Here is an 11,706-nt window from a genome sequence, read left to right on the forward strand (position 1 = left end):
AGTGTTCACAGTAAATGCGTGCTGGAAGTTTTCACAACGTTTAAGTTTGCGATCAGCAGACCTGAAATTCAATCAGTGCCAAAACAAATTAGAGGGAACATTGCCCCCAACCATCCGCTCAATAAAAAACAGTCCCAGAGCTTGATCTTTAACTGTGTTATATTTAGATGCCCAGTTGATCTAGATAGTGAAGATGACTAGTTAGGAAGATGGATGGATGGATGGATGGATGGATGGATGGATCGAGATTGATGGATGGGTGGGTGTGTGGGTGGTTGGGGGGTGGATGGGTGGATGGATAGATAGTGTGTGTTGCTTTTATGGTTAAAGAATAGTATGATTTAAAGGTATCTACCACCATGCTGTCACGGTCATTTACCAAAAACTTTTTTTAAACGTTCTGAATAATTATTTCTGTAGCTACTATTTTTCCAATGTATAACAATTTAAATCTCATTAGCCACAGAATTCCTTTACAGTTTTGGTTACAGTAAATGGCCCATTCACAGCTCCCCATTTTCACGTCTCTGATTTCTCCGCCCCTACTCCAAGATTGACAGCCAAGCAGCCTAATCCTCGCAAAGACTAAAGGGATTGGCAGTATCCATTTTTCTCCGTGAGGAAAACAGTGATTTTATTTATCACTCTCTTTTTTGTTTCGTTGTTTTCATTTTCTATTACAATATCAACGGGGAGGCCAGTATTTTCATCACGAAATTTCTCTATTACCCCATACTGTTGACGTTTACGCTTCAACAATGGAATCTATCCGCCCTCAGCGACTTCAACCAGGGATAGGATTTGGAGCTGGATCGACTGTGACCCTACGGTCTTCTCTCCGGCCCGGGGTTACAATGCCAACCGCACCTCTACTGCCTCCCCCGGCCTCTTTATGTGCTTCCTCTGGGCCGCCTCCGCCGCTTCAACTGCACAGTCTTCACGGCACTATTGGGAGTGCGGGGCTCGGAACAGGGATGGCTGGATTCGGTCTATGTAATCCAGGGAACCCGGCGGTCTTGAAGGAGGCGGTGGAGGCTGTTGTTCGGAGTTTTGCGAAGCATACGCAGGGCTATGGCAGAGGTAACCTGGAAAAAATTAGTCGCAGAATGTATGTCCTCCGACTTTCCCTGGTCGTGGTTAAAATGTAACCCACTGTAACTGTGATTAAGATAAGAAATGGGATTAAAATAGCCTAGTAATGCATGTGCAGCATGCAGATTGTGTCACCAAAACTGACCATTCAGTTTATAACAGTAGGCTACATGAACATACCGAGTTTATTATAGCATATGTTTTTGTCATGTCTAGCCTAATGACTACAGGATACAGTTGTGTGCTCAATTTACATAGCATTTGGGCACTCCATCCGACATTTGACACTTCAAGTCACCCACAATGCTTTAGACTAGGCCTAGCCAACATGTCATACTATCATCCAAAAACCCAATCAATTAAATGTGAGTGGATAGACCTGTTCAATTTTCATTTACAGAAGTATTATGATGTTACATACTCTTCATTCATTTTTAGTGAATGTGTGGACTATTATAACTGTGTTGAAAGTCAACACAATTTGGACAGCTTCATTCAGTTCAGTGTCTGTCAGTGGGTTGTTCCTTGTTGTTTACTTGTAAAATAAACAGGATGTTTTTGGCTATATCCATATATGTACAAAAGTAGTGTTAATGCTCACTTGTATGTAATAACCCACTGTGCCACTTTTATCCTTTCTTAAATCCAAACCTGCATACCAAATGAGAACACCAGACCATATTTAAAGGTCAACTCAGCAATTAGAACTTGAGATATTGAGATGAGTGAGATGCAAGACTTCGCTCTCACAGTCCCACACAGTATACGCATGTGCATGGGTTCACTTCACGCTGTTACAGCATGGTAGCCACAGGACCAAAACAGCGGAGAAGTTGAGCCTCGCACTTCAACGGTCTTAGTTGTTGCGGAAATTAACCCACTATGCCGTTTACTTTCTGCATCTGTCATATCGCTGAGTCAGCCTTTAAGACACCATGCAGAGGAACGTTAAACTATAATTGTATGTCTCCTCCAGTGAACGTTAAGCTGTGTCATTTTATGTCTCCTCCAGTGAATGTGGTGGAAGCCTTGCAAGAGTTCTGGCAGATGAAGCAGTCAAGAGGGGCAGACCTCAGGAATGGGGCGCTGGTGGTGTACGAGATGGTCCCATCAAACAACCCACCCTATGTTTGCTACGTCAGTCTTCCAGGGGGAAGCTGCTTTGGGAGTTTCCAGGTGAGCTAACCTGTCGCTGTAGGTGTTCTCAATATAGTTGTTGGCACTAAAACGTTGGTTTGCGCCACAGGTGGAAGGCCCCCTGTATAGTATCACTGAGTTAGAGAAAGTGCTTGAAAATTGTCTTTATTTTTACCACAACAGTACAATATAATGGTTTGACATTGCATTGGTGTAGCTGCATGAATTAGCCTAACTTCCTTATATGGCCATGACATTAGTGATTTATCCGACCATACAACTCTATTCATGCACAAAAGCTCCCACCCAAATCAATTCTGCCAATCTGACCTCATCTCCTTTAGTACATTGCCCCAGATTATCGGATCAAATGTCAATCACTGGGAGCCTCTTCTGGACTGTCATGAGAAATGTCAAGTGAGAGCAAGAGAAAAATTCGGCCTGGGCCATGTTTATTGGGGCACACTGTAGCAAAACGTTGTGCAATTGAAAACAATGTTTATGTAGTGTCTTTGATTGTAAACTTCTAACTGTGCACCCATATTCTGCTGGAAGCATATGACACTTACAGCAGCAGACACTGTTATCCAAAGGGACTTATTGTACAGTGAGTGCATACATTTTTTGTATGTGATTCCTCTGAATCATGAAACTGTGTTTCTTATTAGAGAAGTCCATGTAGTCCCTCCAAGTTTCAGTCCGTTTTCTTCCGTTTGGTGCCTTATGAACATGACCCGGATGTTGCCGGGACTTACGGCTCACACTCTTTATAAATCTGGCCTAAGTAACTAATCAAGTTAAAAGGCATCGTTGCATGTTTTACATAGTTTATAACTTGAGCAGAACAATTGAAGTGTGTGTATATACAGTACCAGTCAAAAGTTTGGACACACCTACTCATTCAAAGGTTTTTCTTTATTTTGACTATTTTCTACATTGTAGAATAATAGTGAAGACATCATCACTATGAAATATCACGTGGAATCATGTAGTAACTTTTTTTTTTCAAACAAATGAAAATATATTTTATATTTGAGATTCATCAAAGTGACCACCCTTTGCCTTGATGACAGCTTTGTACACACTTGACATTCTCTCAACCAGCTTCACCTGGAATGCTTTTCCAACAGTCTTTTTTTTTATTACAACATGATTCCATATGTGTTATGTCATAGTGATGATGTCTTCACTATTATTCTACAATGTAGAAAATAGTAAAAAATAAAGAAAAACCCTTGAATGAGTACGTGCGTCCATACTTTTGACTGGTACTGTATATATCAAGTTTTTATTATTATTGGTTGGGGGGCTTGAACATACTCACAGCTAATAGCTGGATTGCAGTATACAGAGAAAAAAAGAGCACTGTTAGCTGAAGAATAAAGAAATGGAGAGTGATAAATCTCCAGCTTCAGGCTGCTCTTGGTGAATGGTATAGTATGTATACTGTGAATCCCAGATTAAAGCAGTTTGCTGTCTCCCATCAGGATTACATGATATTACAAACCAAGATTAAATTCAATAGCTAACCATTGGCAAATCTCAAATAATAATCCCTGGATCTGAACCTTTGCTGAGGTAAAACACACTGCCACTTCAATAACTGTAGGCAGTTGGGTCCATCAAAAACATGTTAGCAAGGTGTTGGACAGTTTTCTCCAACTGATTTTCATTGGTGGACATAAAAGACTGTAAAAACACCAGGAAATCAACTCCAAGTTATTTTAATGTAAGAAATCTGTTCCCAAGTATTCCCACACATAATAGAGAGACGTGACTGTATGCAAATGTTAACAAGGTTTGAAATGGTTATGTTTTAGTCAAACATATCTGTTTAGGCTTCTTGCGGTCAATTTGCAGTCTACAAATTATTTGTAATTATGTTTCGGCCCCCCACGGCTGAGTCTAGTTGATGATCCCTGGTGTAGGACCCTACTTGTCTTCAGGCTTAGCATAAAAAAAATCTTATAAGGAAATTCAAGTTTAACTGAATTCATGATGTAGGAAACCACATTTGGCTGTTGACAAGTTCATAATCTATCTATGAACTTGTATACATAATTACATACAGTACAAGCCATATTCCTATCTTTGCTAAATAATCCACCAGTATTATTGAAATAGTAAAGACTCCTTTAATGTACATTCTTATTTTTTTGAAATGTTATTCTAAGTCATACAGTAAATATTAGACAAATTGAGCATTGTGCCTAACAGAATATTCCATGGGAGAATGACATGTTTTGCAATTTCTTCGAATTGCCTGGCTGCAATGCATACTGGGATGGGAAACTCATCTAGTGGGTGGCTCATCTGGTTGTTATTAGAGCCAAACATTGAGTTTAGAAGGAGCTGTGAAACCCCTCCCCACATTCTCCCCCTCGTCCCATTTGCACAGTCTCTCTTACCCCTATCTTTTCTAACTCTCTTTCTTACTTTGAGGTAATAGCAAAGAAGTGGAAGCATCGATATTACTCAAACGTAATTATGAAATATAAATAAGAAAAGATTAACATACATTTCAAATGCATAATCTTTCAACAACAAAAAATGTCACTATTAAAATGCACTTCTAAATGACTTCCAGAAGATCCATACAATAATTTGACCTAACCATCTTCCAGATATGATATCGCATGTATCCATGTCTCACAGGGTCATAACGTTTTGTGCCATAGGCTACCTACATTTTTTGGGAGACCATTCAGAAAAGTACTAAATATGCTTTACTTTCGGCAGTTTTGTCCAACCAAGGCTGAGGCAAGACGTAGTGCTGCCAAAATCGCTCTGATGAACTCGGTTTTCAACGAGCATCCTTCCCGCCGCATCACAGATGACTTCATTGAGAAGAGTGTGTGCGAGGCGCTGGCCTCCTTTAATGTGAGTGTCATTGAATGTGTTTTTCAGATAAAATGACTGACATTAACAGTAGCAGTGAGCACTGGTATTTAATGTAGTCTTTACTGTAGCTCTTATTAATTAAAAGGTCACACGTCCTTATGAGGGTAAGATTTTAATCTGATTGGGCTCTTAAGGAGAAAAAGACTGGATGATTGGACTCTACTTGTCTTTTACAGGGAAACCGAGAAGAGGCCGACAACCCCAGCACAGGTATCGGGGCATTTCGCTTCATGCTGGAGTCCAACAAAGGAAAGTCAATGCTGGAGTTTCAGGTAAATAGAGGATGGAGGAACGCAAAGTTGGATTACTTGTAATGATACAGTGGATGTTACTGCAATGATACTTAAGAAAATGAATAGGTTGGACTGTATATGAGACTAGTTTAGGAATGTTGCTGCCACTAACTATGGGTAATTACACAAAGCAGACAGAACTATATTCTCATTTATCTTTGTATTTCCAGTTCATAAAGAAAACTACAAGTTATTTCTGAGTGTTTATCAAAGTCGTTTGGCTTAATCACCTCTGCTTCATGACCTACTAATCTGGTTTCCCAGGTTGAATGAAAAAACTATACAGTAGAACTTGATAAATGCAATGGTATAAGACTCATGACCACATGAACTAAAGCAGAGCAGACCAGTTTCAGGAGCAAATAAAACAATGTACAGCCATTGAACTGGGACTTGAGAACTGCAGCTCACATAAACAGAGTTTGGACTCCAAAGTGCACTTATCAGGAATCAACTGTAGATTTCAAGGACTAGAGTCTTAGACCCACTACATGAATGTGAGGACTATCATGCGTGAAGAGAATAGTAGCAGAAACCATGTATTCTCTGTGATTCTAGGAATTGCGTATGAGAGCTTGTGGGTCTGGCAAACAAATCTGGACTGTATTGCTGGCCTCCACTCTTTCATTGTTTGTCATCCATAACCACTGATCTAATGCATGGATTGGTCTTTGCTAAACCACAGCTCATGATTTAGGGTTCTACACATGCAAACAAATGAATGCTAGCTATAGACCTTTCTCCCTGTTAGCTTCCCCTAAAAACATCAACAAATCTTGTGACTTTGACATTAAAAACTTGCTTTCTTGCGATGACAATCAAATTTGAAATTGTGCTCTCCATCAGCACAGGCACACACAAAAATGCTTCTTGTCGATGCTGAACTGTGTTTTTCTTTCAGGAATTGATGACAGTCTTTCAGCTGCTGCACTGGAATGGAAGCCTGAAGGCCATGAGAGAGAGACAATGCTCCCGTCAAGTAAGATCTCATTTGGATAAGAGTACTGATTAAAGGTCCAATGCAGTTGTTTTTATCTCAATATCAAATAATTTCTGGGTAACAATTAAGTACCTTACTGTGATTGTGTATTTTTGACCATTTTAATTTAAAGCAAAAATAGCTTCTTAGCAAAGGGTAATTTCTCAATCAAGAATTTAGCTAGGACTGTCTGGGAGTGGTCTGAGTGGGGAGGGGAAAACAACTGAAAATTAGGGTTGGAACACTCTTATTTGTCTAACTAATTTACCGCATGGTGATGTCACCATGGAAGGCCACAATTCCCTCCCACCAAAACAGGCTGAAATGTCATGCAGACTTTTCAAACAGCTCTTACACTTAAAGGGCATTATCATCATTGTCACAATTTTTACAGTATTCCTCATAGTGTGGAAATATACACTGTGGCCCGTTTATTAGGTACAACACCCCGTTCCCGAAAATGGTTCACTCCTACAGACAGTGAGTCAGGTGGCCGTGGCTTGCTATATAAAGCAGGCAGACAGGCTTTGAGCGTGGTATGATCATCGGTGCCAGGCGCGAAAATTCCAGTATCTCAGAAACGTCCTGCCTCTTGGGCTTTTCACGCATGACAGTGTCAAGGGTTAACCAAAAAATATCCAGTCAACGGCAGTCCTGTGGGCGAAAATGGCTCATTGATGAGAGTTCTAAGAGAATGGCAAGAATCGTACAAGCTAACAGACGGGCCACAAACAGGCAAATAACGGCGCAGTACAAATGTGGTCATCTCGGAACGCATCTCAGACCCCCCTTTGACTCCAAAACAGCCTGAATTCTTCAGAGCATGGAAATGTTGCTCAATTGGTATTAAGAGACCTAACATGTGCCAGGAAAACATTCCCCACACCATTACACCACTGCCACCAGCCTGTACTGTTGACACCAGGCAGGATGGGGCCATAGACTGCTTACGCCAAATCCTGACTCTGCCATTCGCATTTACGCAACAGGAACTGCGATTCACCGGACCAAGCATTGTTTTTCCACTCCTCAGTGTTGGTGATCGCGTGCTCACTGGAGCTGCTTCTTTTTGTTTTTAGCTGATAGGAGTGGAACATGGTGTGGTTGTCTGCTGCAATAGACGATCCGTGACAAGGACCGACGAGTTGTGCGTTCTGAGATGCCGTTCTGCACACCGCTGTTCTAATGTGCCGTTATTTTCCTGTTTGTGGCCCACCTGTTACCTTGCACTATTCTTGCCATTCTCCTTCGACCTCTGATCAACGAGCTGTTTTCACCCACAGGACTGCCGCTGACTGGATGTTTTTGTTTGTCGCAAAAGTCTCGGTACTGTCTACCTGCTTCATATAGCAAGCCACAGCCACGTGACTCACTGTCTGTAGAAGCTAACAATTTTCGTGAACGGGATGGTGTACCTAGTAAAATCGCCACTGACTGTACATCATCAGTCACAGGCTTCATTAAGAAATGTGTTGATGAGGATGTACCCACAATAACAATCTGGGCATACCCCAACCAAAAACCCTGGATGAACAGAGATATCCGTTAAGTGCTAACAGCCCGTACTGCAGCATTCAATGTCTGCAGAATGAACCCCGATGACTTGGTGATGCGCAACATGTACAAGGCAAGCAGGTACGAGCTCCGCAAATCCATTAGGGACGATAAAAGACAGTAGAGATGCAAACTTGAATTTATGTTTGACAACTCAGATTCATGTCGCATGTGGCAAGGACTACAGACTACAAAGGAAAATCCAGCTGTAGTGCCCATCGAAGCCTCCATCCCAGATGAGCTTAACACATTCTATGCTCACTTCGAGGCAGACAATACTGAGCCATCCAGGAAGACTCTCGCTGCGCCGGACGACCATGTGCTTTCGCTCTCCAAGGCTGACGTGAGTGAATACTCACAAATCCACCTGCCCAGATAGCATCCCTGGCCGCATCCTCAGAGTGTGTGCTGATCAGTTGCCGGGCATCTTCTCAGACATCTTTAACCTGACTCTGTCCCAGGCTGTAGTCCGCCACCATCGTCCCAGTGCCCAAGGAGACCACCACCGTCCCAGTGCCCAAGAAAAACAAGGTGACATGCCCAAATGACAATCGCCACGTACCGCTCACCTCGGTCATCATGAAGTGCTTCAAAAATCTGGTCATGGCCCACAAGGCACACTGGATCCACTCCAATTTGCCTGTCGCTCCAACAAATCTATTTCCATTGCTATTCACATGGCCGTAACACATCTGGACAAGAGGAACACCTACTGTATGTGAGAATGTTGCTAATCGACTACATTTCAGCATTCAACACTATTGTTCCCTCCAAGCTTGACACCAAGCTCAGAGCCCTGGATCTGGACACATCCTCTGCAGCTGGATCCTGGACTTCCTAACGGGCAGGCCACAGGCTGTGAGGATTGGCAACATCTCCTCCACACTGACTCTTAACACAGTGGCCCCCCAGGACTATATCATCCGTCCTCTGCTGTACTCCTGTTCACCTACGACTGCATGGCTTTGTACGTAACCAACTCCATCATCAAGTTTGCTGACGACACAACGGTTGTAGGCCTGTAACCAACAATGACGAGTCAGCCTAAAGGGAGAAGGTAAGTAAACTGCCATTGTGGTGACACACACCTGGTGTAAAAGATGGAAAATGTAACTCAATCATAACTTAAATTCCTCTGAGTTTCAGCAACAGAATAACTGATCAAACTAAACATTTATTGGAGAGCAAAAACAGTAATTTGACTGACAGTTTCCATTAAATCCCTCTGCAGTTTTGGAGAAGAAAACATAGCACTTACACACTGCCAGTGATAGTGTTTTATCATAACTCAAATGGTACAGCCAACACTGTATGTCAGTTCAACATACAGAAAGTACAGAATGGGGTGAAACTCACTAAAGATAATGCGTAACATTGTCTGATTTACACTCTGGCTTGAGTTAGGATGGAATGTCATGCTGAAGGATCTCTCTAAACCACATTGTGTGGGCTGAATAAATACCTATGGAGGCATTCCGTTCCAGGCAGACTCGGGTGACCTCAACGTTTGTGTGCAGTCCTCATTATCTCATGCATCTTACTGTACATACAGAAACAACTTTTAAGGTGTCAACTACAGTATGAGCCTTGATCAGTTTGACAAAAGTTTGCATTTTTCTTTCTGATCTCAAAAATTTAAATATTCACACAACTTTAACTTTTTATGTATTTAACCTTTATTTAACTAGGCAAGTCAGTTAAGAACAAATTCTTATTTACAGATAATAATTAATAATCCCTCACCCTTCATGTTTGCTAATAACAATGGCAGCTTTCTGACATCGTTATTGCAGTATGGGGGTCAATTCAGGCAACTTCCAATGTATTAATTCACCTAAATTATCAAATTTGTGCCTCAACCCTGGCTTTTGCCAATTTACTCCATTCAGATCTGAAGTCTAAGAGGAGGAAGACCAGCCAGCAACTCCATGATTTGGATAGATACGACTCAGTTGTATTGTGTTTTTCTAGGGTTACAGAGTGCTCTCGCCTTGTGTGTCCCTTGACTGATTAGGTATTCTCTTTGGTCTGGTCTTATGCCTTTCATCTCAGTGGTTAAGGAGAGGAGCTGAGCCACTGGAGTAATTAGCGCTTCCAGATGTATCGCATTCCTCATGTGAATTGATGTTATTGCAGCTTGCAGCCATGCAGCTTGCTTATTGTGCACTAAATTTGTGGTTCCAGGTCGTTTCATGTCCAGGCATTTCTGGATCTTTTAACATTATCTGGAACTCAATCAAACCTGCACTGCTAGGAAACCAGTACTGTTGAAAAATATAATGATTTAATGGCGCACTTCCACTTCCTACCCAGCTAGCCTGAATTTCTAACGATCATGGCCGTGGTGTGAATAAGGTCCATTTTGGCCTCACACATTTTTGATTTTGCTTTCCCCTAACAGGAAGTGCTGGCTCACTACTCCCATCGGGCGCTGGATGATGACATGCGTACCCAAATGGCAGCTGATTGGGTGAACCGGGAGCAAGGCTTGGCTGGCACCATCGCCCAGGAGGTGGCAGCAACAGATCGAGAACTTGAGGAGGCCAGGCTGGCCGGCCAGGAGCTGCGCTTCCACAAGGAAAAGAAGGACATCCTGATGCTGGCTGTTGGCCAACTGGGTGCAGCCAACAATGCCACCCTGCCTTCAACCTGCTAGGTATACGCTGGATTACAACCCCATAACTTGATTCACTTCTATCTTCCCACATTGACTTCCCCTTCGTGATTCTCAAAAGTCTCCATAGGTGTGGAAAATGTTCTTGTAACTCTGCATAGCTTCCACTATATGGCTTTTACCTATTCAGTCCGATCAGATCTGCTCGTTCGGAGTCAAGGGCAGATGGAAGGAAGTTGGTTGTCAGTTTGGAATCTGGCCTTAGAGATGGAATAAGTAACAGTGGCCAATACCATTGATTGGATAGAGGCTAGCAAGGCAGCCATTTAGGAGCTTTGAATTATAAACAGTTAGTGTTTTTCCAGCCAATGCTAACACACCTGATTCAGCTAATGAAAGTCTTGACAATAAGTTGATTAGTTGAATCAGATATGTTAGTGCTGGTTTAGAACAAAGTCTTGCACATGCTATGGGTCTTCGGGACCACGACTGAAGAATTCTGTTACATAAAAGTTTAAGTAATTGAGGTCAATTTGTGCTGCCATGCTGTTGGGTTTGTGAAATTCACATGGAATAATGTACTGTTACCATTCCTCTCATTCCCTTTCTATACTTGTAGACAACTCTACCACATGGGTGGAATTAAAGCCCATGACCTGCCTTTACTAATGATTGTATAGGACGTCATCTCAAGGATATTGTCACAGAAAGATCTTACACACCAAAATAGACCAATGTCTGTCGCTTAAATCTATCTCATTAGATTTTCTGCATGAAGGACTTTGAAAGTTATTTGAACATTACATTGTTTAAGCACATACAGTTGAAGTCGGAAGTTTTCATACACCTTAGCCAAATACATTTAAACTCAGTTTTTCACAATTCCTGACATTTAATCCTAGTAAGAATTCCCTGTCTTAGGTCAGTTAGGATCACCACTTTATTTTAAGAATGTGAAATGTCAGAATAATAGTAGAGAGAATGATTTATTTCAGCTTTTATTTCTTTCATCACATTCCCAGTGGGTCAGAAGTTTACATACACTCAATTAGTATTTTGTAGCATTGCCTTTAAATTGTTTAACTTGGGTCAAACGTTTCGGGTAGCCTTCCACAAGCTTCCCACAATAATTTGGG

At 41.8% G+C, this 11,706-nt stretch overlaps 1 protein-coding gene across 1 annotated transcript; it reads left to right on the plus strand.

The window, feature by feature from the left end:
* Positions 1–594: 594 nt before the first annotated feature.
* On the plus strand, positions 595–11,427 carry LOC115173708 (LIX1-like protein). The gene is made up of 6 exons (XM_029732036.1): positions 595–1,080; positions 2,105–2,268; positions 4,969–5,109; positions 5,307–5,402; positions 6,325–6,402; positions 10,358–11,427. Exons 1-6 carry the CDS (start codon positions 759–761, stop codon positions 10,610–10,612), a joined length of 1,056 nt encoding a protein of 351 aa, XP_029587896.1. The 5' UTR covers positions 595–758; the 3' UTR covers positions 10,613–11,427.
* Positions 11,428–11,706: the final 279 nt, after the last annotated feature.

The sequence above is a fragment of the Salmo trutta genome, chromosome 34 (assembly GCF_901001165.1).
Source record: "Salmo trutta chromosome 34, fSalTru1.1, whole genome shotgun sequence".
Taxonomy (NCBI): Eukaryota; Metazoa; Chordata; class Actinopteri; order Salmoniformes; family Salmonidae; genus Salmo; species Salmo trutta.

Bases quoted from the DNA above. Each gene is read 5' to 3' on its own strand.
- LOC115173708 (XM_029732036.1), top strand. From the start codon at position 759: ATGGAATCTATCCGCCCTCAGCGACTTCAACCAGGGATAGGATTTGGA. The intron at 2,269-4,968 runs GTGAGCTAACCT...TACTTTCGGCAG, and splicing joins GCTGCTTTGGGAGTTTCCAG to TTTTGTCCAACCAAGGCTGA. The intron at 6,403-10,357 runs GTAAGATCTCAT...TTCCCCTAACAG, and splicing joins AGAGACAATGCTCCCGTCAA to GAAGTGCTGGCTCACTACTC.